The sequence below is a fragment of the Diaporthe citri genome, assembly GCF_014595645.1.
Source record: "Diaporthe citri strain NFHF-8-4 chromosome Unknown scaffold_5, whole genome shotgun sequence".
NCBI classification, from domain to species: domain Eukaryota; kingdom Fungi; phylum Ascomycota; class Sordariomycetes; order Diaporthales; family Diaporthaceae; genus Diaporthe; species Diaporthe citri.
Genome location: NW_025064850.1, coordinates 4,387,162 through 4,413,031, shown reverse-complemented (window position 1 = coordinate 4,413,031; position 25,870 = coordinate 4,387,162). Strand labels below are relative to the sequence as shown.

At 57.3% G+C, this 25,870-nt stretch overlaps 9 protein-coding genes across 9 annotated transcripts; 7 read left to right on the top strand and 2 right to left on the bottom strand.

Annotated features, from left to right (window-relative positions):
• Positions 1–7: 7 nt before the first annotated feature.
• On the top strand, positions 8–1,191 carry INS49_011779 (uncharacterized protein; the record flags this gene model as incomplete). Its single annotated transcript, XM_043172489.1, has 2 exons — positions 8–542; positions 611–1,191. The coding sequence occupies 2 exons, from the start codon at positions 8–10 to the stop codon at positions 1,189–1,191; spliced, it is 1,116 nt and encodes a 371-aa protein (XP_043024234.1).
• Positions 1,192–1,930: 739 nt separating this feature from the next.
• INS49_011778 (uncharacterized protein) lies at positions 1,931–7,275 on the top strand (the record flags this gene model as incomplete). The annotated part of the gene is made up of 4 exons (XM_043172488.1): positions 1,931–3,713; positions 4,077–4,095; positions 5,441–7,135; positions 7,209–7,275. 4 exons carry the CDS (start codon positions 1,931–1,933, stop codon positions 7,273–7,275), a joined length of 3,564 nt encoding a protein of 1,187 aa, XP_043024233.1.
• Positions 7,276–8,722: 1,447 nt separating this feature from the next.
• INS49_011777 (uncharacterized protein) lies at positions 8,723–10,613 on the top strand (the record flags this gene model as incomplete). The annotated part of the gene is made up of 3 exons (XM_043172487.1): positions 8,723–8,756; positions 8,856–9,672; positions 9,716–10,613. The coding sequence occupies 3 exons, from the start codon at positions 8,723–8,725 to the stop codon at positions 10,611–10,613; spliced, it is 1,749 nt and encodes a 582-aa protein (XP_043024232.1).
• A 463-nt stretch (positions 10,614–11,076) lies between these two features.
• INS49_011776 (uncharacterized protein) lies at positions 11,077–13,597 on the top strand (the record flags this gene model as incomplete). Its single annotated transcript, XM_043172486.1, has 6 exons — positions 11,077–11,124; positions 11,216–11,303; positions 11,374–11,444; positions 11,523–11,755; positions 11,830–12,736; positions 12,794–13,597. The coding sequence occupies 6 exons, from the start codon at positions 11,077–11,079 to the stop codon at positions 13,595–13,597; spliced, it is 2,151 nt and encodes a 716-aa protein (XP_043024231.1).
• Positions 13,598–13,849: 252 nt separating this feature from the next.
• INS49_011775 (uncharacterized protein) lies at positions 13,850–14,617 on the bottom strand (the record flags this gene model as incomplete). Its single annotated transcript, XM_043172485.1, has 1 exon — positions 13,850–14,617. The coding sequence occupies one exon, from the start codon at positions 14,615–14,617 to the stop codon at positions 13,850–13,852; it is 768 nt and encodes a 255-aa protein (XP_043024230.1).
• Positions 14,618–15,130: 513 nt separating this feature from the next.
• INS49_011774 (uncharacterized protein) lies at positions 15,131–16,223 on the top strand (the record flags this gene model as incomplete). Its single annotated transcript, XM_043172484.1, has 2 exons — positions 15,131–15,280; positions 15,348–16,223. 2 exons carry the CDS (start codon positions 15,131–15,133, stop codon positions 16,221–16,223), a joined length of 1,026 nt encoding a protein of 341 aa, XP_043024229.1.
• A 414-nt stretch (positions 16,224–16,637) lies between these two features.
• Positions 16,638–17,739, bottom strand: INS49_011773 (uncharacterized protein; the record flags this gene model as incomplete). The annotated part of the gene is made up of 4 exons (XM_043172483.1): positions 16,638–16,838; positions 16,931–17,021; positions 17,094–17,260; positions 17,413–17,739. 4 exons carry the CDS (start codon positions 17,737–17,739, stop codon positions 16,638–16,640), a joined length of 786 nt encoding a protein of 261 aa, XP_043024228.1.
• Positions 17,740–18,660: 921 nt separating this feature from the next.
• Positions 18,661–20,931, top strand: INS49_011772 (uncharacterized protein; the record flags this gene model as incomplete). The annotated part of the gene is made up of 6 exons (XM_043172482.1): positions 18,661–18,774; positions 19,009–19,114; positions 19,167–19,224; positions 19,430–20,008; positions 20,083–20,247; positions 20,376–20,931. The coding sequence occupies 6 exons, from the start codon at positions 18,661–18,663 to the stop codon at positions 20,929–20,931; spliced, it is 1,578 nt and encodes a 525-aa protein (XP_043024227.1).
• A 573-nt stretch (positions 20,932–21,504) lies between these two features.
• On the top strand, positions 21,505–21,819 carry INS49_011771 (uncharacterized protein; the record flags this gene model as incomplete). The annotated part of the gene is made up of 2 exons (XM_043172481.1): positions 21,505–21,601; positions 21,683–21,819. The coding sequence occupies 2 exons, from the start codon at positions 21,505–21,507 to the stop codon at positions 21,817–21,819; spliced, it is 234 nt and encodes a 77-aa protein (XP_043024226.1).
• Positions 21,820–25,870: the final 4,051 nt, after the last annotated feature.

Here is a 25,870-nt window from a genome sequence, read left to right as displayed (position 1 = left end):
AACCAGAATGACGCTGATGCCGGGGACCCACAGCCCTCGCCTCCTGCACCCTGTCAGCCCTGGTGCGTCTGGGCCGCACTCTCGGACTGCAAGTATGGGAAGCCAGGGACAAGCGGCAGAGGATATAGAGGGCGAGACCCTTGGCCAGCGCATGAAGAGACTCCGTGCCAAGGAAGAGGGCGACAACCCACTTCCGAGCGCCAGGCCGGTGAGCACTGCCTTCTCGACCGAGCTGCTTGGCGAGCTGGGGATAGGCGGCGAGGAGGACAGGAATAGCGCGCAGGCTGCAGACAAGGGGAAGGGCAAGGAGGCCCAAGCACCTCCAGCCGAGGAGGAAGAGACTCTGGGCCAGCGACGGCGGCGGCTGCAAGCCGAGCGCGAGGCCCGCGAGCAGGAGATGGGCATACGGGCTGTGTCTGGCGGCAGCCAAAGGGGCGCAGTGTCGAGCCGTCTCGACATGGCGGACGTGCTCCGCGCGAACCCGATGGAGGGCCCACAAGGCAGGATGGACCCCCGCGAAGCCGAACGTCTGCGGAAGGAGAGTGAGGCGTCGCGCGTGGCCCGCGAGCAGTCGGCGAAGATGGCCGCATTCCGGGCTCAGGTCCCGCAGAGCGCGACCCGAGTGGTGGCGTTGTAAAAGCAGGTGGCTACCAGGGCGGAAGGTTCAACGACAGCAGCGGTGGCCACGGCCTGGTTGGGGTCCTTGGACAGCCTCAGGGCCACAATCTTCGAGCGAGCATGAGCATGGGGCAGCTTGGACAGGGCGGGCAGGCCCCGGTGGCAGGCGGGATGCGCATGGGGACGCAGCGCAATGCGACGAATCTGATCGGCGCTGCTGGCAACTACGGCAACCTCAATGTCGGGCCGGATGGCATGAACCCGGTCTTCGCAAAAGGCAACACTTTTGGGCGAGGGTATAATGGTGGTCTGCTGCAGCAGCCGCAGTACCAGGAGCCCACGCCCTTTGTCAACGGCAGCCTGCTGGCGTCAGGAGGGTACGGTGCCTTTGGAGGAGGGATCGGATCCGCGGGAGGCTACGCGCACAACCAGACGGCGTACGGAGCGGGAGTGGGCTTTGCTGGGGGCATGCACGGTGGCTATGGGATGCAGGCCGGCACACCGATGAACATGGGCCTCAATTCGCAGGGCTATTCCGACCGCGTTGAGAACTGGAGGCAGGGCATCCGGTAAAGAGAGAGGGGGGGGGGGGGGGTGTGTGTGTGAGAGAGAGAGAGAGAGAGATTGGGTTGTCTGATTACCACGGGCCAGCTACAACCCTTGGGGGGGGGCCCGCGGGCAACAATAAAGGGGCGGACGGGACCATGAGCATCAACTGGCATCATACAGGGAGAGGGCAGGATGGGACAGGACAGCACAGCACGGGATACTACTTGGGACGGGAATGCATCTGTGTACACGAGCGTTGAGACTTTGCATTGCAGCGGCGTCTGGGCCTCTCTCTCGTGAGGGAAGGAAGGAGGGCGGCGGGGGGATTTCCCTCTGGTTGGGTCGAGCATGTGTATATACATGTACACACGCATACATGTACATAGGCTGTATATGTGCACACATATCTAATTCTTAAACCATCACCACATGCATCAACAGCATCATCGAGTGGGTGGATGTGGAGTATCTGCAACTGCCTGTAATACGTAAGTACCGGGTACCCAGGTAGGTAGCATTGAGCTTGGCTGCCCCTTGCCCAGGTTTGCCGCCAGGAAAACGTGGGGAAAGCTTCCCTCGAGGCGCGTCACAGTCGGCCAATCTACGCGTACCCCAATCTCAACTTCACCTCCCATTGTCAGTCACGACTTCAATTCCAAACCTCCGTCTCGGCCAGAAAACCAGCTTCCTGATACCCGGCCGCACACAAAGGGCCTCCTTCTTCCTCCTAGTTCCTACAGCTCGCCGAACCTCTCCTGCTACAATGGTGCTCTGTCCAATATGCAACCAAACTGTCAAATCCTCCGAGATCAACAGCCACATCGACTCTGGCTGCACGACCTTCCTCATCGACGCTGCCCCGACCGCTGCCAGCCCTAGCAGCAACGCCAGCTCCAAGTCCTCACCATCCCAGACAAACCCAAAGTCACAGCCCCAGTTGCAAGCGACACAGTCGGTCACGCAATCGCAGCCGCAGCCGCAGCCGCAGCCCCAGGGCCCTCCTCCCGCGTCCACGATGAAGAGGTCTGCCGCAGACTTCTTCGCCACGCCCGCTGCTAAACGACAGGCAACCGCCTCCAAGGTCCTGACTCCGTTCGTGAACGGATCAACCAGCTCCACAGCGAGGCCGTCCCCTGGCTACTCGACTGTCAAAACCATCGGCGCCAAGAGATCCTTCGACCAAGGGCCCGGCAGCTCGCCACCCGCCCAGGCCGCTCGCGGTGGCTCCCCGCAGGACACCCCCATGACAGAGGCTCAGCCTCTGTCGCTGCTTGCGCCGCCGGTCAAGAGACACAAGTCCAACCCAAACGCCCCTCTGGCGGAACGAGTGCGCCCGACTACCCTCGACGATATCGCCGGCCAGGATCTCGTCGGGCCCAACGGCGTTTTGCGGGCCCTGATCGAGTCTCAGTCCTTGCCATCCATCATACTGTGGGGTGGGTCGGGCACAGGCAAGACCACCATAGCCCGGGTTATCGCCAACATGGTCGGGAGTCGCTTCATCGAGATAAATGCCACGTCCAGCGGCGCCGCAGAGTGCAAGAAGCTGTTCCAAGACGCCGCCAACGAGCTGTCGCTCACCGGGAGGAGGACAATCATCTTCTGCGACGAGATACACCGCTTCACCAAGGCCCAGCAGGACGTTTTCCTCAAGCCTGTCGAGGCTGGCACCATCACCCTGATCGGAGCCACCACCGAGAACCCATCCTTCAAGATCCAGGCCGCCCTCTTGTCCCGCTGTCGAACCTTTACCTTGCAGAAGCTGTCAAACGAGCACGTTCGGGACATCTTGACGAGGGCCTTGAAACATGCGTTCAAAAACGACCCGTCAAAGCTGCCTCCCCTCGTCGACGAGGAGCTGCTCACCTATCTCTCTGCCTTCGCAGACGGTGACGCCCGGACCGCCCTGAATCTCCTGGAACTCGCCATATCACTCACCACCAAACCGCCGGCTGACCCGTCGTCACCGCTCACAAAAGAAGACATCAAAGCAGCGCTCACCAAGACCCTGGTGTACGACAGGGCCGGGGACCAGCACTATGACACGATATCGGCCTTCCACAAGGCGGTGCGAGGCTCTGATAGTGACGCGACACTCTACTACCTCGCGCGCATGCTGCAGTCAGGCGAAGACCCGTTGTTTGTCGCCCGCCGCATGGTTGTCATCGCATCCGAAGATGTGGGACTCGCTGATAACTCACTCCTATCTCTCGCCACGGCGACTTACACCGCTGTGGAGAAGATCGGCATGCCAGAAGCCCGCATCCCCCTGGGCCACTGTGCAGTTGCTCTGTGCCTTGCCCCGAAGAGCACGCGTGCGTATCGCGGGCTCAACAATGCTTACGCTGCGCTGCGCGAGCCGGGCGTGGCTGGGCTGCCGATCCCCATACATCTGAGGAACGCGCCGACGAGGCTGATGAAGGAGATGGGTTACGGGAAGGAGTACAAATATAATCCGAATTACAAGGACGGCAGGGTCAGGCAGGAATACTTACCTGACCAACTGCTGGAGGAGGTTTCTGGAGGACAGAGACCTCGGGACGGAGGTTGACCCTGACTTGAATATGGAGGACTGAGGCCTCGAGACGTCTGTCTCTCGGTCAGTCATGTGACGGCTTTTGTGAATAATCCACACGCACGGCGTCTTGGATGCTGTCTTGGGTCTTTGGACATGCACATCGTCATTGTCACTCAGGATAGAGATGGATTGGAATGCTGGAAGATGACGCATGGGACGCATCTCTCCCCACAGAATTAGATGCATCAATGTAAAATGAACGTCTAGGAAAACAAAGCCAAGAACAGAATTCTGCCAACAGATGAGAAAGACAAGGCCAGGGCGGAGTCCTCATTTATGTCATGGACACAACTCGTTCAGAAAGTGTCCACTTGGCTTTGTCACTTTGCAGACAAATCGCTGCTAAGGATGTAAGTGGCCATGTGGCTCGGTGTGGCCCTTACAAGGCTCATCCGTCATGTTGATACCAGTACTGTGACATGCAGCACACACGTGCATCTGTATGAACACAACGGCCAAACTGATGCCGCAATATCAAAATAAGAAATGAATATCGAGATTACAGCATAAACCCCGTCGATATGTCCTCCAACACTGAGCTCACGTCATAAGACACTTCCATGCATAAGTTGACCAATACAGACCTTCCTACAGGATTGTCTCCCTAGCATAAACCTCCACGGGATGCCCTGCTGTCGCATCACCTCCCGTGGGAGATTAGTGGGATAATCTCCCGTGGGACAGCCTTTGATGGTTAACCTGCCATGGGACACCTACTACAACTTTCCGATTTCCTTCCCTCTCCTTGCTATCCCCGGCATAGCCTACACTGAAACTCACATATTCGCCAGAACAACGATGAGTGTGGGCAGTCACATAAACTCATGAAGAGTGATCCATTTCTTGCTGTCTTTGTTCGCCCTGAGGATCAAACCGGCATGGCTTCCCGATCAAAGGCCACCGGGCACTCTTTCTATTTTCAAGTACTCTTTCTTTTCCTGATGAGGTCCATGTGGCAGGTCTTATGCGCCTCTTGTGTAATCGCCGGTGGGATTTGGCCAGGCCAACCCCCCCCCCCCTCTTCTGTACCTGGTACTTGCACCCACTCGACACTGGACCTCTGCTGTCTGTGATTCACACGTATCTGGATGCCACTCGAAGCGATGATTTGATGTTACAGTCACTCTCTTCTCTTTCTTTATATTGCTGCAAAGATTTCCTACCAACGACCATTGTGTTTGGTTTCTACTTTTCGACTCCTCCATCTTGTACACACCATTTCCACACTGTCGAGTCCCTCTTACGCCTCTCGCATCAAGCGTCTTCAGACCTTTACCATCTTTGGATAATTCACCTCATTGTTCACTCACCATCGTCAACATCTCCCCTGGATTTCTTGTTCACATCTTGTTGCTGATTTCAGCACGCCCTTTTCAAGACAGCTAGTCTCCGTCTCTTAGCTGCAGTAAAACCTTCACGGATCTTCCTTGACGAAATGTACTCACTCACCAAACGGCTCTTTCCCCGAAGAACAGTACCTGAGCACCCCTCACCGCACGCGACATGGCCAGCTGTACCCCCTTCGCTCCATCATGAGTCCTTCGGGATGGACGAGGGAAAGCTTGCCGCTGCTCAGCCGTCGGACCAGCCTCATTACAACCCAGGGGCAGCCACCCCTTGGCTCGGCCTCCGATCCCGACTTTCCCAGGTGCCCATGAATCGATGGACAATCCTGCTTCTTCTTGTTCTAGCCAGGCTCCTGATTTCCCTCGATGGCCTGAACACAAACCTCATCTCCGCCAAGACACGGGCCGTGACTGCTTGCACCAAGGTCGAGGATGTCGGGAGTTCGATGGCTTCCATGCCTCACTATCTCTCGGCCGGCGTCAACCGGCTGGCTGCTGATGGGATCACCAAGGCCGTTCATGGCTTGGTTGACATTCTCTTGATGATTCTTACCGGGGTTCAGCAGCTCATCATGTTCTTTATCGAGGTCAAGGTTGGTCTCGTCCTGTGTTTCTCGGCTGCCGTCGCCCGGGCAGTCCTCGAGGTTGGCGAGTCCGCCATAAAGGGCGCCACCGATGGCTTGAATGCCGGCGTCAAAAATATTATGGGTCCCCTGACTTCTGGTATAAACAAACTTATCGACGCTGCGGGCAAGGTGGAAGGCGTCTGGGACGATGTTACTGGCAAGCATAACGCCGCTGACGACGTCCACGACAGCCTGGATAAGCTAAATAATCTACCACCAATCGATCCCGACTCACTCCTTGGGGGCTTGAAAGACGTCGAAAACAAGATCAACTATGACAACGTCAAAAATGTAGCGAAAGAAGCCATCGCGGTTCCATTCGATATGGTCAAGCGACTTCTCAATGAGAGCTATGGTACCTGGGAGTTTGACCACTCCGTCTTTCCGGTCCCCGCGAAGGAATCCCTGTCTTTCTGTCCCAACAGCACGCTTGAGGACTTCTTCGAGGTCCTGTTCAAGATCGCCGCCAATGCGAAGATCATCGGCATCGTGGCGCTTATTGCCCTTGCTGTCCTCGCATGTGCCGTCATGGCTTGGTGGGAAATCAAGCGGTTCAACAGGCAGCTCCACAAGTCAGAGACACTCATCAACCGCGAGCCCATGGACATCGTCTACATTGCCGGCCGACCTCTGACGGCTGGCACGGGGGTCTGGCTATCGGAGAAGCTCTCGGTCGATCGTAAGCGCCAGTTCCTCATCCGGTGGGTCTTTGCGTATGCGACAACATACACTGCGCTCTTTGTGCTGGCTCTAGCCGTGGCAGGGGCTTTCTCGTGCCTCTGCCAATGGATCATCATGAGGGCCGTCCAACAGGAGATTCCAGCCCTCGCTGCCACGGTCGGGGACTTTGCTGGCGATGTCGTGACCTTCCTGGAGCAGGCTTCCATGAAGTGGGCCAACGACTCCAACGGCGTCATCCTCGAATTTCAAGGCGACATAAATGACAAAATGTTTGGCCATGTGAGGAACGCCACCCACGCGGCCAACGACACGATCGGCAAGTTCGACGACGCCATGCACGAAGGGCTCAACAAGGCCTTCGGGGGCGTCCCTCCACTGGAGAAATTCCTGAACGATATCATCGATTGTCTCATCGGAAACAAGCTCTATTCGGTCCAAAAAGGGCTGACGTGGGTGAACGAGCACGCTCAAGTCACTCTTCCGCTCTTCCCCGTGGACGTTTTCTCTGTCGGCGCCAACGACTCGACCAGTGGCAACTCCAACGCCACGAATTTCCTGTATACACCGAGCTCATCCGTCACTGACGAAATCATAGATGCAGTGGACAGCGTGGTCGACAAGCTTTGGAGCAATATCATCCAGGAGGTGGTGATCTCAATAGTTCTTTTCCTAATTTACCTGGCTTACGTCTTCTTCGGCGTCGCTCAGGCGGCGGTTCGCATGGCAATGGGCGACCGGTACGTAACGGCTTCCAGAGGCGAGATCCTGGCCGATGTAGAGTGCAGAAGCTAACGATAGATATGTGGATAGGGATCACGATGACGACGACCGGGCTCGGCAACAACCTCGCTTCGGTGACGGCTCCAAGCTGGAGTAACCAGATACACGATTTCTGGGATCGGCGGCTGCGGGCCAGTACCAGAGACTCCAGTCAGAACGCCGGCTGGGGCTTGAGACGAGAATCCATTCGCGGATCAAACCGCACAGCCGGTGAGCAGATGACGCAAGGAACAGGGCGCGCAGTCTGACAAAACAGGACAGATATGCAAAGCAGATTGAGCGTGGTCGCATACAAGGCCTGGGTAGATGAATCGGCCTAGACTGCCGCGCTGCCATATAGCGGCCCCGTCTATGTGGGCGATGAGTGGCATACGTGGCTGTTCTCGGCCGTGTTTCGGCTTCTATCGAAGTTTTATTTGTTTTGACGTTTCGTTCCTCTCGGTCAATTTCTTCCCTTCTCTCTAATTCTTTTTAAGTTTCTTTCTTTTCTTCTCTATTCTTGGCGTAGAAGCGCCGTACTAGAAAGACTATCATATCAAGGAACACAAGGGCAGCAATGCATTCTTCTCATACTCTGGGGTCCAGGAGTGTGTGGTGAACAGGAATGCAGATGCACTGCTTCGGGACAACACTGGAGGGGCCTTAGCCAAAACCGTAATGCTGAATGCTGCGTCAGCATTTGCCTCTTATTTCGGGCAATAATTGGTTATGTCCCTACTAGCACATTGAAGACAGCCATGTGCCGAGGGGCAGGTCAATAGAAAATCGAGACGATTATCTGATCAACAATAACTAGCCAATTAAACGCGTAGACCATTGTAAAGAGAAAAGGTACACTGGGCCGTGAGGTTCGCTCGCCACTCTGTTCCAGACCCCTGGTTCTGGAGTCGAGAAATGGCGCTGACTGCATCTATACTGTAGGAGGTTATGCTACAAGAGGTTGTACCGCAGGGGGTAGGATGTCATGCCACAGAAGATGGTCCTATACAAGGTTGTCCCAGAGCACGCTACCCAATAGGAGATTGGGCCACAAGAGTTTATCTTCTGGGAGGTCATGCTGAGGAGATTATCCCATAGGAAAGTGTGTATTGGTCAATCCATACATCTCGCAGGATAGGGCGCTCCAACGCATGTCGGAGGACATATAGTAGACTCTGGCCACGAGTCTGGCGGGCAAAATCATTGCAGTGCATTTCAGTAGGACCGCGTGTCCTTGAAGCGACGACGTGACGTTATCATTGGCCTCGAAAGTAAGCTCGTGCAGGGTACCGAGGTGACAACTTTTTGCGTGCCATAAGTTATGAACCGGGAGCCGCCCCCTGTCCTCAAGATCGGTGATCTCTAAGCAGGGTCACCGACCAGTTTGGAGCTGATGGCAGGAGGGGGGAAGTCGGCATTGAGGATCCACTTGAGCCGCGAAGGAATGTGAAAGGTTTGCCGCATCCTGTGCAAGTGAGGCAACCGCAATACCCTCAAACCAGCTGGCCACTCTCTCTGCCGCTCAATCAGTACATCTCAAACCGAGCAACCAAGCCTGGAACATGATGGAGGAACTGGACGCGGCTGTCCTTGGTGCAGGTGAGTCGACAGCACCCGGGACGGGCGACCCTGGTCGCACAAAGGCCGGTGCATCGGCGCAAGCATGAGAGGTGGAAGCTGATGTGTTGTCACACAAAGGGTGGGCGGGGCTGGCAGCGGCGAAGACGTTCTCCCAGCTCAGTCCGAACAAGTCCCTGGTCGTCTTCGAGTCCGCCCAAACCTTGGGAGGGGTCTGGGCGAGGGAACGGCTTTACCCAGGGCTAAAGACAAACAATATGCTGGGGACCTACGAGTATCCTGATTTCCCCATGAGCCCAGACATGTTCGGAGTCAAGCCCGGACAGCATATTCCCGGACGGGTCTGTCACGAGTACGTCAGAAAGTATGCCGAAAAGTACAGCATCGCGGACAAGATCCGATACACATCCCGGGTAGTCTCGGCGGAGCACAAGGAGTCTGGCGGCTGGTTGCTGAAAGTCTGCACAGTTGATGGGCATGACTCTCCGGAGGCTCACGACCCAGTCGAGTACCAGATCGCGGCCCGGAAGCTCGTGGTTGCGACCGGGTTGACCTCGGAGCCGTTCAGACCCAGATTCAACGGCGAGGGTACTTATTCTGGCAAGGTATTCCACATCAAGGACTTCCCCAAGTATGCAGAGACTTTAAACACAGCCAGGCGGGTCACCGTATTTGGCGGCACCAAGTCCGGGTGGGATGCCGTCTATGCCTACGCCACGCGAGGGATCCAGGTCGACTGGGTCATCAGGTCGTCTGGTCACGGCCCCTCGTGGATGGCCCCACCATATGTGACACCACCGAAGAAATGGCTGGAGAAGCTGGTCATGACTAGGCTGTTGACGTGGTTCAGCCCTTGCGTCTGGGGTCCTGCCGACGGCTATGGCAGCATTCGCAGCTTCTTGCACGGAACGAGAGCCGGTCGCTTCATTACGGACAGGTTCTGGTCTATCCTGGGAAACGACGTGCTCAACCCTCAACAGGTACGACTCTCACCCCGAGACGGCCAAGATCAAACCCTGGAGCCACCCCATGTTTGTGGCCTCGGGCTTCTCCATCCTGAACTACGATACGGATTTCTTCGAGCTCGTGCGCAGTGGTGCTGTCAAGGTGCACATCGCTGATGTCACCCGTCTCTCGGCCCGCAGTGTGCACCTGTCAGATGGCACGGAGCTCGAGTCTGAGGCTATGTGCTGCGTCACGGGCTGGAAGTGGACACCGCCGCTCAAGTTCCTCCCCGAGGGCATCGACGAGGAGCTCGGTATCCCGCACGCCCACACGCCCAGCCGCCTGAGCCAGCTCGTGGACAAGGCCGACAGGGAGATCATCGATGAGTTCCCGCGCTTGAAGTACCCGCCCGTCCAGAACAGCAAACACGTCCCGCTCACCGAGCAGGAGGGTGTGTCAGCTAATGGCGGTGCCGTCAACTCGCCCGAGTCAAACTCTCTGACCCCCTGGACGCTCTACCACTTCATGGTGCCGCCATCGCAGGACATGTTGAAGCACCGCGACGTTGCCTTCGCAGGTGCTCTGATGAACTTCAACGTCCCGCTCACGATGCACGTACAGGCACTCTGGATCAACGCGTATTTCCGGGGGGAGGGCCTTTCCCTGCCTGCAACCACCGAGGACATGCAGTACCAGGCTGTCTTGCACAGTCGATTCGGCAAGTGGAGATATCCTGGGGGCCATGGCAGCCAGTATCCCGACTTTGTCTTCGACGCTCAGCCGTATACAGACTTGCTGATGCGTGACCTGGGCCTTCAGGTCCACCGCAAGAAAGGATTCATGGCCGAGGTTCTAGAGCCTTATGGTCCTGAGGATTACAAAGATGTCGTTCAAGAATGGCTGACGAGGCGTCGCATTTTGGGCTTGCAGTAGAGGGTGACATGTATCAGTGATGGTGGAGGACTGTGGTACGCACCGAGTCCAGACCTCTTTTCCAAGCGTCAGGCGACACATCCGGGCATTTGATCAGCAGCTGCGTGGTCGAACATGTCGAAGGCGCCATGTCGACATGGCCGCTTCTCAATTCGTACAGTCTTTTTCTGCAGGGGCGCGAAGTGTGGCATGCAGGTGCAGGGTGCAGGGGTGCAGGACCCCGGTGCCAATTCGGAGTCGGAGTCTGAATAATAAGTCTTACGCCTGTTGCTGCACAGCGGGGGACTACACTACGTACGCTTCGCAGTCTAAGATTGATTCTGGTGACTCAATCACCCTCCATCTACCTTCTGGCCCTCACCTTCCCCTTCAGCCTCGCCTCCAGAATTCCCTGTTCCTCCCCTTCCTCACCAATTGAACCCGCACGCTCTGTCCAGTCGTCAACAGGTGAAGCAAACACGCTATGGAGGCCATCAAGCAGACCTTTCAACGGTGCAAGGCCGAGAAACGGGTAAGACGAGCCCCACCTTGACAATTGGTCTTGGACTTGTCCCTGTTCACCACCATACAACCCGGCTGACAATGCTCGTGACTCCCAACAGAGTGCACTGGTCACCTACGTGACAGCAGGCTACCCCAAGCCCGAGGACACCGCCGATATCTGCCTCTCTATGGAGAGGGGAGGTGCAGGTACGCCACGTCAAGCTACCCTTGTCGCCACCCTCCTGGCCTGGTTACTGACGCAGACTCGCTTCTCAAGACATCATTGAGCTCGGAATACCCTTCACAGACCCCATAGCAGACGGCCCGACCATCCAGACCTCCAATACGGTCAGTGGATCGACTCTTACTACACACGAGTCGTTGCAGTCCCGCCGTCCTCTGCCTGGCCTTCGCTGACGTGACCAGGTCGCCCTTGAGAATGGTGTCACCCTCGCAAGCACCCTCCAGATGGTCCGCGATGCCCGGAAAAGAGGCCTGAAGACGCCTGTTCTGCTTATGGGCTACTACAACCCTCTGCGCGCCTACGGCGAGGAGGCCCTGCTGGATGACTGCAAGGACGCCGGCATCAACGGCTTCATCATCTGCGACTTGCCTCCCGAGGAGGCCGTCTCCTTCCGCAAGCTATGTTCCAAGGGCGGGTGAGTCACCGCATCCCACGCGTGGCACATGCTGCCCTCTCCTGCTGACCTCAACTACTGACACCGGTCTGCAGCCTCTCCTACATCCCTCTGATCGCCCCTGCCACCTCGGACAAGCGCATGCGTCTCCTCTGCCAGCTCGCCGATTCCTTCATCTACGTCGTCTCGCGCCAGGGCGTCACAGGTGCTCTCGGCACGATGAACGCTCACCTTCCCGAGCTCCTGGAGCGTGTGAAGAAGTACTCCGGTAACAAGCCTGCTGCGGTCGGCTTTGGCATCTCCACCCGTGACCACTTCACCAGCGTGGCACAGGTTGCCGACGGCGTTGTCGTGGGTAGCATGATCGTCACCACACTGCAGAAGGCGCCCGAGGACCAGCGCTACAAGGCCGTCCAGGAGTACTGCTCGTACCTCTGTGGGAGGACGCCCGAAGAGGGCCTAACGAGGGAGGTCGGCGTTGTCGAGGCAATCTCCCAGGCCAAGGAACCCAACGCCCAGCCCACCGTGAGCGCCGTCATTTCAGACAACCATGTCAACGGCGAGGATGCCGGGCTGGTGTCCCAGCTGGCCGCGCTGCATGGCAAGATCCCGGAGCGGTTCGGAGAGTTTGGAGGGCAGTACGTGCCCGAGTCGCTGATGGACTGCCTCTCCGAGCTCGAGGAGGGCTTCAACCAGATCAAGGACGACCCGGCCTTCTGGGAGGAGTTCCGCTCATATTACCCGTACATGGGCCGGCCAGGCCAGCTCCATCTTGCCGACAGGCTGACAAAGTACGCTGGCGGCGCCAACATCTGGCTCAAGAGGGAGGACCTCAACCACACCGGTAGCCACAAGATCAACAACGCCGTTGGTCAGATCCTGCTTGCGCGGAGGTTAGGAAAGACAAAGATCATTGCTGAGACCGGAGCGGGTCAGCATGGTGTCGCGACTGCCACCGTGTGTGCCAAGTTTGGCATGGAATGCACAGTGTACATGGGTGCCGTAAGTTTTGTTCCCGGCCCTTGTGTGACGCTGCCCTCGTACTGACCACAGCCACAGGAGGACGTGAGACGGCAAGCACTGAACGTCTTCCGCATGAAGCTTCTCGGCGCCAAAGTGGTCGCCGTCGAGGCGGGCAGCAAGACGCTTCGAGACGCTGTCAACGAGGCTATGCGGGCCTGGGTTGTCCAGCTCGAGGACACCCACTACATCATCGGCTCTGCTATCGGCCCACACCCCTTCCCGACGATAGTGAGGACCTTCCAGTCCGTCATCGGCAACGAGACCAAGCAGCAGATGCTGGAAAAGCGGGGCAAGCTGCCAGACGCCGTCGTGGCGTGCGTCGGCGGTGGTAGCAACGCCACCGGCATGTTCTTCCCCTTCTCTAACGACCCCTCGGTCAAGCTCCTCGGGGTCGAGGCCGGCGGTGATGGTATCGACACCCCGCGCCACTCGGCGACGCTGGCAGCGGGCTCCAAGGGCGTGCTGCACGGTGTCAAGACCTACGTGCTGCAGAATGAGCACGGGCAGATCCAGGACACGCACTCGGTGTCTGCAGGTCTCGACTACCCCGCCGTTGGGCCCGAGCTGGCCTCGTGGAAGGACAGCGAGCGCGCCAAGTTCGTCGCCGCCACGGACGAGCAGGCATTCCTCGGCTTCAAGCTCATCAGCCAGCTGGAGGGCATCATCCCTGCGCTGGAGTCGGCGCATGGTGTCTACGGGGCCATCGAGCTGGCCAAGACCATGAAGCCTGGCGAGGACGTGGTCATATGTCTGAGCGGCCGCGGCGACAAGGATGTACAGAGCGTGGCCGACGAGCTACCTGTAATAGGACCCAAGATCGGTTGGGACCTGCGGTTCTAGAGGTGTAAGTCTGTGGAACGGTCCAGCTTGATAACGATCGACTCGACTTGATGCTGAAAAGAGGCGAAAAGAATAGAAAATAGAGCCAAGTGATGAGGCCTGGTGTGTTGTGTACTCAATTTGTAGATATAATGACCTCGGCCACCATGGTCCCCGAGGTCTCAACAGAAATACACACAGCATGTATCAAATGGGACACGGTGTGGTCTTGATGAATTCTGTACTTTTACATTTGTGTATGTGGACGTGACATCATGGCGTCTGCTCCTTCATGAAGCCTTCATCCTTGCCAATGACGAAGTCCTTATCTCCGTCTATCATCTGCTGGGTCTCGGCCATCAGCTGCTGATTTTGATGTGCAGGTGCGCCAACGGGTACTATGCCCATGAGGGCCGCCTCGCGCAGGGCCTCCTCTTGCAGGGCGCTGTCGGACTTGGGCCCAAGCCCCAGCGCCGCCCTCTCGGCGGCGAACCTCCGCTTGACGGTCTCGCTCTGCATGATCCTCCACCTCAGCTTCCACCCCCACGGACCCAGGTCCTTGATGCGCTGGCTCTTGCCGCCCAGGAGGTAGTTGTCCAGGCCGCCGGCCTTGTCGATGGTGCGCAGCACGCGCGTGGTCACCCTGGTCTGGACGAAGCAGCGCAGCGAGTCGCTCCACAGGCGCCTGCGCTGGAGGTTGGGGCGCCACTTGCGAGGGGTCTTGACGTCGTGCTTCTCGGAGACGTTGTTGCCGAACTGGATGCGCGAGGAGCCGTAGAGGCCGCCGTTGGACTGCTTGTAGACCTGGCGCGGCCCGTACGGGTAGGGCGGGATCTCGGGGGACTTGGAGCTGGGCTTGGGGATGGGTATGGAGAGCCCGTGGTTGTCACGCGGCACGCCCTGGTAAGGGTAGCCGGTGGCGAGGAGGGCGGACGACGTGCCAAAGGTCCTCGCAGCGCGTTGGCATATGGGTTGCGCGGGGCTGAGCGTCGCCGTCGGTCGGGCCAGGGCCGCCCGCAGAGGCGTCAGAGTCGAGGACATGGTTGGAGTGATGTCGTTATACTGCTGCCATGGGGATGCAACGCGGTCCTCGGCCCCACCACACGTGTTGTGGTGATGTTCGTGGTCGCGAAAGGGCGGCTGAATGGCTTGTTTGCTTGCCCGAGGACGTGGTTGGGAAATGTTGCTAGTAAGGTGCCCTTCTCTCTCTCCGCTATCCTACATGGTCAAATGCCTGGCCAAGCAGATCAGATGCCGAGCTCCCAAAATTTTGGGACTGGTCCAGACAGGTGGTTATGTAAGCCAGCAAACGCTCTAGTATTGGCTCCGACATGCATAGACTACCTAGGTAGGTACCTAAACTGCTAGGAAAACTACGAGTGCTACCCGGCTAGGTACTTAGACAAGCAGACTAAATTGTACGCTTGACGAAGTATCCCGTCGCGTCGCCGGCACGCGTTAAGCCCGTCAACGATCTCTCGGTCAGACATACTGTTGTATCATCATCAGTGAATTCCTTTCCTGGACTCACTGCACCCTTCAGCTCTTCACACAATGCTGCCTCCAGTTGAAGAGGCCGTGCTGCAGAACAACCCCGAGTTTGCAGCCCTGTACAGCACTCTTACCACCGCGATACTGAATCCTGACGGCACGACAAAGGATGACAAGAGTCACGTCGCAAAGGAAAGGGGTGCCGTTCGCGAGGTGCATTCCAACCGAACCCGACTGTCAAGTCTTGCATGTGCTGATGTTAACTCGGGCTGGTGCTCAGGAACTTGACACTCATCGCCTGGTGTCCGCCAAACACCATCTGCTAGCCCAGACCGTCTCCTCCGCCGTGGCCCCTGAGCCTGCCCGGTCAACTGCAAAGTCCGCGACCAAGGCGGTGCCGCGGCCATCGGAACTACCAGAGCCTCTTTTGGACCTGTTGCTGCTCCTCCCCCCGCTGCTCACGTGTCCGGAGGAGCCCGCAGCCGAGACCCTTCAACTGTTGCTGGCCAATCCCCCCCTTTCCTCCCTGGATGAGCTTGTGCCGGACCTTGCAAGTCTCGTCTCCTCCAACCTCCAGTCTTCGGCTGTCCAGATCTCCCGGGCAGCTTTCCCGGCCACGAATCCCTCCTTCATCCATCGGCAAGTCCCGTCGCTTGCGCGTCGCATTGCCGAGCTGTCTTCAGACCTCCAACGGCAGTCCGACTCGTTGGCCGACGCCCGCCTGTCTGCGACTGGTGCCGTCAATCAGCTGCTCCAGAAGCAGACAGAGATTCTGGTGCTGCTGATCCGCTCGCTCGAGGCCAAACACGGCGGCATTGCGCGCTCCCTCGAGCACCGAGCCGCCGATGTCTCCCTCGAGGCTCAGCTCGGCCAGGCCAACGCGGAGACTGCCTTGTGGAACGTCAGAAAGAATGTCTACAGCCCTGAGGTCCGCGAGGCTCTCGAGAATTATTCGGTTCACTTGCGAGACGGCCAGTTGAGGCTCCGGGAAGCGATGAGGACTGCCCAGGTTGAGCTTCAAGACTACGGCGTTGCTGTCGATGGCCGTGCCGGCGATCCAAGGAGGGAGCGCGCCCTGAGGGAGGCCGCGAGAGTCCATAGAGAAACGCGGAGGCAGATAGAGGATGCGCAGAATGATCTGAGCCGCTTGCGTTAAACGATCCTCTGCGGGTTAGGACATGGAACATGAGGCAACAAAGCAACGGAAAACCATCCAGACTCTGGTATTGCTCTACCTGCTCTTGACGCATGCGAAGCCCAAGCGCCCAAGCAAGGGGCTATGGACCGCAGCTTGAATCCCCCACCGAGTTCAAGTTGCTAGGCTGCCAACACCCACACCCAACACCCATACACCCAACACCCATACACCCAACTCACATACACCCAACTCACATACCCAGTTTGTATGTATAGTTTGACTTGGGTGTGTAGGTGTTGGGTATAGGTGGGCGAATCAGGCCTGGTCGATGTGCTTTGATTGGCTACAGCTATGGTGTGAGTTGATGTACCGGTGTACCCTCTGCTGTTACAGGTGCGAATCTCTGTCTTCACAAAAAGCGTCCCTTCCTGATCAGGGGGTCCACTCTCCCGGGCCACAGGCCATCCCGACACAGCAACTGACTCCGGATTGACAAGCGCCCCAGCTATTGGCAGAGTGATCGTTGGGGAACGTGTATGCTTGTCCCTGGCAGGGCTGGAAAAACGGTGACGCCGTATTAGTCACGTCGTCGCCACGCTCGGGGTTGATACAGGCGTTTTGATCATCCATTTTCTTTGGAATAGGGATTGCTGTTAGCACTCAATGCTTCACACCGACGTGGCAATGCTTTTGGGAGCCGCCTATGTGCCGGGTTTTGGACTTACAGGGCAATCTCCCAGGCTGAAGAGGTCTTTCATACAACCAGTTACCTGCGTTCCATTGCAGTAGCAGACGATGGGCAGCGTGAAGCCGTTCCTGGGGCAGCGTTCTTTCAGCACAAAGTGGAGCTCGGGTACAAACAAGTATGCCGTGGAGAGTGCCACTCACACGTAGCTGATGTCAACGTCTATTACCGCAATCTGTGAGTCCCAGGTCTGCACGTAATTCCCCTCGATCAAAGACACGTCCCCGGTGAGGGAGTATGCTGCATCAATCACTGCCACATTGCCGGTCCAGTTTACCGGGACAGCGAAGGATGATGATGCATTCGGCGCCTGAAGCATTAGGAGTCAACTATCAAACTACCGAGGAGCGAACTTCATCCGAATATCCCCGGGGGGGTGGGTAGGGGGGGGGGGTAAATCAGGCCACAGGTGGGAGATGTTTGTTCTTAAGAGGGTTTGAACTGTGTCCGGAAGCTGCTTACCATGGTTCCTGCACCGACAGGTCCCGACACCGCAGTTGGCGCACCCTCGCCGACCACGTGAGTGGTGCTGATGTTCGCAGTGTGCTTGTTGACCACGGTGAAGGTCATAAACTCGGGGCCGAGGGGGATGTCTTCAACGTTGTAGTCGATTCCGCCACCAGTCTTCTCCGGGGCGATGGTCAACTCGGTAAGGGTGCCCTCGACGCCGGAGTTGACGACACCGCTGGTAATAGTCGTGAAGACCTTGCCAGGGTTAGTAGGAATGGCGAGGGTCATGTTAGCCACCAAGGCCAGGAAGGTCAGGAAGAGAAGAACAGGTGTATTCATGGTGGGCTGTGTGGTCCTGATGGTGCCAGTGGGTATATGTTGTTTTGTTGAGTGGTAGATATGTCTGTATGAGCAATCAATTGGTGGTCGAGACCTTGGAAAGGAAGTTGTTGAGTGAAAAAAAAAAAAAAAAAAAAGGGAAAGACTTGGTTGAAGTCCTGGAAGTTCTTAAATATATGTTTACTGGGCCCAGAGCCGTGGCTCACTCGACCTACTCATCTGACAATGTTTGTCTTCTTGTCATTACTCACTTTACAAACGAGTGTGCGTGAGGTTGCGATGGTGGGTCACTGTTGTACAGGAACGGTATGTTACCCAGAGCAAGAACCGCTGATTGTCTCGAGAGCTTCATCACCCTGTAGTTCGCAAAGCTCCAGCCTGCAATCACAGTCGTCTTAAGAACGTAGATGTGTCCTATTGGATAACCGCCGGCAGGATAACCCCATATTATATACCCTCTCACAGGGCATCCTCTCCCGGGTTAATCTACTATGGGATCACCTGCAATGGAATAACCTTCAATGGGATAAAGTCCAGTAGGATAACGTCCTGTGGGATAGCCTCCAGTAGGATAACCTGCTATAGGATAACCTGCTATAGGACAACCTGCCATGGGGTAATCCGCTGTGGGATAATCCACCATGGGATAGTCCACTTTAGGATAATCTGCTATGGGATAATTTGTTATGCCCGATTTGGGTTGCCAATGTGGTCACGTACACTCGGCGTACGAGGTGGGACAAGTGGCTAGCTGCTTATGCATGCACTTATCAGTGCCAAGTGAGGGCGACAGGCTCGGGCTAGAAGCAGCCCGTCCTACTCTTCAGCTTCATCATCTCACCCGCTGCAGATACTTTAAAACACATCTTGCTGCCAACCAGTTGACTGGCCATCCCCTTAAGGAAGCACACAATTGTGACCATGATTGACCAAGGCGAATTCTACAAGCAACTCACCCGGACCCTCACCCCCCTCGCATTCCGAGAGAGTGCTGAGAAGGGGAACGGCAGTCCAGATGGTGACATATCGACTTGGGTATGTGACTTTCTCGCATTATGACACCTTCGAATGTTATGATTCCATCTGATTTCATTTTGAGAGTATCCACCGTAACCCCTCTTGAAGATACAACAGGACACAGTCAGCAATGTTCTGTGGATGTGCCAGACAGAGAAGAGTGTTCCACAACAGAAGCCTCAGGAACATGCACTACTGACATCCTGGGGCGATACTGCCTGAGCTAAATGCTGACATTAAAGTCCTGAGCAGTATAATACCCCCGGCGCCACTGTTGCGGCAGCGCGCTCAACCGCAACCTATGGCTCCGATTCGGCTGCCCAGGCATCCCCGGACATCCGCCATGCCGGATGGGGGGGTAAGGAGGCTGCCCGGAGAGCCCTGCCCTGACGAGAACACGCTCTTTCAAGCCTGCTCCGTTTCCAAGGCCTTCCAGAGCCTGGCCATCCTACATTTTTACAGCGAAGGGTCCGTATCTCTCTCGCACACTCCTCCGCCCTAGCCCAGTGTACTGCTGTTGGCCTGAAGCACCTCGAGCCGACACGCGAGCCGGGTTGTCACACGAGACTCGATCCACGATGTAGTCGTGCAGTATTCGCTGCATCTCCAAAGCAAAGAGTTACGACGTGGGTTGGGCAGCGGCTTGGCCATGTCTTGCTAACATGATGGGCAGGATTATCAAGTCGTTGGATGAACCTGTCAAGACAAACCTCGGCAAAGCGGCGTATGACATAATCCTGCAAAATTCCGTGCGCAGAGGCGTGCCTGAGGATGTTTCTGCCCAGTTGCTAGACAGGGTGACCATCACCCAGCTTCTATCCCACACTGCTGGAACAACGGCGTCCGGCTTCATGGGCTACTCGCCCCAGGGCGACCACATCAAGACGTCGGCCGAGGTTCTCCAGGGAGGGCTAGGCAGCGCCAACAGCCCGCCGGTGTATGTGCACGGCATTTGCGGTGTGCAGCGCGAGTATTCTGGCGGGGGCTCGACAGTTCTGCAGGCCATGCTGGAGAATATCGCTCGTGACCAGGGCTTTGCCTCGTACGCGTTGCTGATGAAAGAAAAGGTCCTCGATCCGCTTGGAATGACAAGGTCCTTCTACTGCGACGCGGTGGCCCTTCAGCAGTCCGAAGAGAACTACGCGACGGCCTACCAGAATGGCACCTACCCTCTTGAGGACGGGCAGAGCTTCCACGTATACCCGGAGCAGGGCGCAGCTGGCCTGTGGACGACATCGCTCGACCTTAAAGGGTCTCTTGGGGGTGGCGCGCACAGCCCTGGGCACAGCGTCCGCAGTGAAGCTGCACGGGAACACGTTGGATCAGACCGGACGTGGCCCAGCAAATCTTCAAGAAGCGGCCGGAGCTGGCCCACGAAGGCGACGCTTACTACTGTGGGTTCCAGGTTGAGTTCTTGGACGGCGAGGATGGGTTTCCCGGGGACGAGAGGCTCGTGCGCATCTCGCACTCGGGCGGCAACGAGGGATACCGGTACGTATAAGCCCACCACCTCTGGCCCCAGGACTGAAATCAGGCAAAGGCGAGTCACCGGGTTGAGAAGGTTGCCGACTTGTCGCGCGTAGATGCTGGCATGCTGCGTCGTTTCCTTTGCCCAGCAGGGTGGAGGCCGGGGACGAGATTGTCATCCATGCGATGGCGTGCATGACCAACTCAAACTATGGCGGTGACCTCTGCGGGCCCATGATCTGCGCCATCTCGGAAATGCTCGACAGTCCCCTGGGGGGAGGGCCTCCGGGTGGTCCATTCAGCAGCAACGCGCCCTTTGCGGCCCTGGGCCCGACCCCGTCGGCGCCGTCTGCGGGATGGGGCGGCGTACGAGGGCGAGTGGAAGATCAAGGACCGGGCTCAGACGCTCGAGATCACAACGGGGCCTGGGCCGTCAGCCGGAGTCGAGTTCAGCCAGCTGAAGGGGGTGGTGCCGCTGGTGGGCTGCGCAGCGAGGAAGAGCGCCGAGATGTTGAGGCTGCGGGTGAGCTCGCTCAATGCGACGCTGGATTTTGCAAACAAGGGGGGCGAGGCGTCGCTGAGCCTCTGCACGGGCGGCGCGAGGCTCGAGTGCAGCCGGTGACGGGTGGTTCCGCGTGTCGTGCTTCGGCGTTTGACGGGGACTGGCCGTTGACGCCGAAGGACGAGGTCAGAGAACACCAAGGTTGAGGGCTGCGATGGGCTCCTTGCCGCCATCGCAGACTCTCGGCTTCGTCCTTGGCCGGGCCAGCCAGGGCTCCTTCAAACCTGCAAAAGGGCCCACTAATGACGTCTCGACAGAGGACGAGACTAGGCCTCGTCTTGCACCGGGCTGGCTCCCATCCCCAGCAATCCCCGCGACTCCTGCCCACGATACCGGAGTCCCCTTCAAACAATGGGGTTTGCCAGATGAGATTTTTTTCTCTCTTCCCTTCCCTTCCGTTCTCTCTTCCACCCCCTTCGAGAACGTCATCGGCATTGCACGGTGACTGGCTAGTTCTCTAGTCATGGCCGTAGCGCCCCGCGGGAGGCATGGACATGGCACGCTGGGCTGTGGAGATACACATATAAAGGGAGCCCGGTGTTCTCGTTCCTGAGGATCCCCCTGGAAGGCGTGGTTGTGTAGAGAATCTTCACTTGAGTACAAAGACTATACTTGCTTGGTCCGTTCTAGACTCGTTAGAACCCGCCCCCCTCCCCTCCCCAACCCAATAGCATCTCAATACGGTACCATCTCAACGTAATACCCATACACCCGCAGTCATGCCTACCTTCACTGTGTTCAAGGGCATGGCAATGCTTGCCAGCGGCATCACGGTCCAGGGCTCCGTTGTGGCCGCGAGGCAGATGCACAAGGACAGTAAGTGGAACTCACCTGTCGTAGGACCCAAAGCTTGACGCGTCTTGATCTGCCCGCTGACATGATACCTTCTTCCAATAGTGCTCGAGTTTGCGGCCCTGCATCGCATCAAGCCCGTCGTCCAGACTTATCCCATGACCGAGGAGGGCATCACAGAGGCCATGAACAAGTTGGACCGCGGCGAGGTTCATTTCAGAGCAGTTCTTGTGCCGCAGTAGAGACCCACTCCCCCACCCCCCCCCTCTCTCTGTGTCTCCTTTCCCCTCCTGTTGAGCAAGGCGTTTGGTGGTTGTAGTATAGACGAACACAGCAGTTAGAGCCGAAAAGAGCTGGCATGTTAAGGCGTCGGCGATATAGCAGATTTGAATAAGATTGAGAACAGATCTTCGCACAGAAGAAAACGGATGATACACAGGTACCTCTTTAATAATATTCCCTTACCAAATCAGAGCATAGCACCCACACCCACACCCACACCTAATTTACACACTCATACTTGTATACAATATATAAATCAAGTACGAGTACAACATACTGAGTGTGTAAATTATATATGTGAATTGGGCTTGTGTATGTTAATAGGGCGTGGGCGTGTGGGGTGTGGGCGTGTTGGTTGTGGGTGTAGTAGGGGGTGTAATAACGTATCTGTGTACCATCCGTTTCTTCCCGTGAGAATATCCGTTGTCATAATTCTTGATACAGTTGCAGTCTTCTCCCAGCGTGCCGTGACAGACAGGCATCTCTCGAACGTGCGGAGCACAGCCGGCCCCCAAACGCCCGAGGTGCGCATGTTCCAGGCCGGTGAGAGGTTGGTCGGACAATGAGGAGGAGTTGTTGGATGATTTTGGCAGGCCGTCCACTGCCTGCGTCGAGGGGTGGGCCAGGCTTGCGGGCACGGCATCCAGTCAGTGGGGCGTAGAGTTGGGAAGTTGAGACCACAAACGTCTGTTGACCTGTCGGACCATCGCACCGGACAGGCACTGACACACCGCCCACTTTTACCTGCTCTTCTGACCAGCAGCAGAGTGAGAGCAGCCCGTCTGGTATGTTTTGTTTCATCTATGAATAGCACCGTTGGTGTTGAATGGCTCGCCGGGGTTGCTCACCCCCCCCCCCCCCCCCCCCCCCCGACGGGGCTGCATCGACACCTGCCACGCACGAGGGTGTGCGTGATGTTGAGATGGCGACGGCACCCAGCTCGGCTATCACGTCTTAAGGACGATATGATGGCCCGGTATAGGCGGGAATGCCAGGGTAGAACGAGACGTCGACAGGCGCATTGAGATACTTACTTCAGGAGCTCAAGTGCGTGTTCTAGAAGCTGTCGAGTACCAAAGGCGAATAGCCCGTTGCAGCCGTGTGGAACCAAACATATGGAACGAGGGAGTGCGTATGCATACGTAAGCGCCATCGACGCCATCCTCAATGTGGACTAGGTGAGCTAGCCGTCCGGGCCTGCAGATGCCAGGGAGGCACAGCCGTGGCCAATTGGCGCAAGAAGACCACGGGCGGACATGCAGCATTCCTGTCCACAGTCCGCTGCGGCTCAGCTTGTCTGGCTTGTCTAGTCTAGGCGGCCTCCCAGACCATCCCGTTGCAGCACCACGCATCTCTTCTTCAACAACAACCGGGGGCTAGACGAATAACTTTGGATGCCAGCGCAGGCTCGACTGCACTGCCTACACGGACTTCGGCCATCCTGTTGGACTTCTTCCCCACCCGATCGAGCGGTTGTTTTGCCGATGCTGCTGGCTATGCTGGCAAGTCTTGCAGGGCCGGTCAGTCGGTCGGTCGGCCAGCCGGTCAGCATCGGAACTTTCGGGGAGTCTCGAGTTATCCCGCACCAGCTGAAAACGCTGGGGGCCTTGGGGCCGAAGCCACAGCATTTGGGCGATCCCACCCTTCTGCTCTGCTGGGCTGGAGGCGTACCGAGGTCTTCACACATGTAATTCAACAGCTCGTATACCACCAAAAGAAGGTTCGCTGAGCCACGGGATGATGTCACTGTCACTCCTGCCGTCCCCGTGGCTGGTCAAGACTTCGGTAATGTGGTGCTAGGGCTTAGTAGGCAAGGCTCGTGTGACCGTCTCTTGGACGTTCGGGCCCAGGTTCGGGCCCAGAGTAGACACCGGGACTTTGTGGACGCCCGGGCCGAATCCCAGATGGTGTCGCGCTGTCTGGGTGCGTGACTGTCGCCCGCTGCGAACAAGCCCGGAGCTCGCAGGCGACATCCCCCCACACAGCATGAGGTGTGTCTGCATATACTGCAAGGCGAAATGATTCTGCCGGCCGTTATCCTGATCGAGCATGTTCCGCCGTGAAGTGGGCGACACATGTTCCTTGGAGCATTGGGGTCCAGGAAAAAACCAGAGAGTAAAGAGAAGGAAAAACAAGAAAAGGAGGTTTTCCGAACTGAGAGACTGGTCAGGAAACTGTCAGGCTGTGGTGAGTAAAAATAAAACCTCGCCCATCCGTGGTTGTCTCCGCCCACAACCCGACGCTTGAGCTATGGTAGCTCAACGATCGTCCCAAAACTCTGGACCGAGCTCGAACTTGTCCTGCTCCACCCGAGCGGAATGCAGGAGAACCCACTCTGCTCCTCGGGATGGCCACATGGGCAGATCTGATGAGATCGACGGCGCACCATGCTCACCACCCGACCACGGGCAGTTGTTTCTTGGTCAAAATGGCACAGCTACTATCTATTTGGCTCAATCAAGTCACATTTGTTGCGCAATTCGAAGCGAACACATGCAAGCACGCCCGTCAGATACGCCTTCCCTATGCAGACACGAGCACCCGCCGGACGCCGTCGTCATGACACAGACCGACCTGGCGCCTGAGATAGTTGATTTGACCGGCATGAGAAGCAACGGTCACTAAAGGACACGGTCCGTGGCAAAGGCTCGAATCCTGGCTGGCCGATGAGAATATTGCGGAACCCCAGTGTGTAGACGTTGAACCGGTAGTGCTATGTGGGACCGAGGATTGACGGAGGCAATGGTACCCTGGACTCACTGGGTATACAGCACGCTGCCTCGCATGATGCGCATATACAGCAAGGTGGCCCTCGTCAGAAGCACCATGCTATGGTTCTCGAAGTCTGGGGGGTTGCAACCGAGCATACTGTGTACCCGGTAGACGAGGGAAAGAAGAAGAAAGGACAAAAAAAAAAGGGGCTGAAACTCATGAGTTTCCTGTCCGGGCAGGTAGCCGCTCTCGCCTTGTGGGGATTTGTTTCCGAGGGCGGCATGGCCATGCCATGCACAAGAATTACCGCGGTGCTGTGGTAGGGTGCCGTGGTGAAATGTTTCGAGGGGAGCTCGTGAGGCTGAGAGGGCGCAGAGACCTAGAGCCAGCCCCCTGTCCAGCTGCATTGCCCGAGGGGCTCCGCTTTCAACCTCCGAAGGCTCGGAGATGGACCCGCGGCTGGTTATGCTGAGTGCCGGGCCCAGTTCTTTCGCCTCCTGAGGCCTGAGGCCGGCGTCTGAGGTTTCCTGTCCAGTTTCTCCTGCTGTCGCATGTATCATTGTGGTTCTCCCGTCCTCCCTCCAGTGGCAGTCAGCAGCAGAGCAGCAGCAGCAGGCCGAGGCTGGTCCGTTCGCTGCCAAGGAAACAAGCACAAGGTCCGATGTGTTCTGATGCTGGATGAATGGAACCTAGCATGAGCTGCCGCCTGGTGGAGTGTCTGGTGGCTGATGCACGCTGGACGAGAGCATTGAAGATATCGCGCATGGATCGTGTGGCATGTTCAGATGGACTCGAGGCAGGTCTCCGCCAGCAAAAGAAGGGGCGAAAAGCTTGGCCAGAGTGAGTGATGGGGAAGACATCTGCCGGGGGACCAGGGGAAGGGACGGAATAGCGTGACATTCCACATAGTGCTCTGTACACGGATACTGGACAGGCTGGAGCACACAGCAACGGGCTGTGGAGGCTGTGCCTGGCAGCTCACCAGAACAAACGGGACTGCCGCCCACAAGCGGTGCCAGTGATCCTGCTGTCTGGCTGTGCGGGAGAAGAACTGCAGTGCCGGGACTGGGCATTCCCTGGAGAGGTAGCAGGATGGGTGACCCATGGACTCAGTCGGAGGTACGATGGAGCTGGATTGGGGGGGGGGGATGGGAGAGCGATTGACCAGCATATACACTACACTCTGACACTGCGGAAGCGTACTGACTGACTGGAAGAATTCCTGTCAGCCTTGTTGTGGATACGGCCGATGGCGCCGGAGATTGCGCAATAGAAGATGGGCTCAGGCCTCTGCGATCC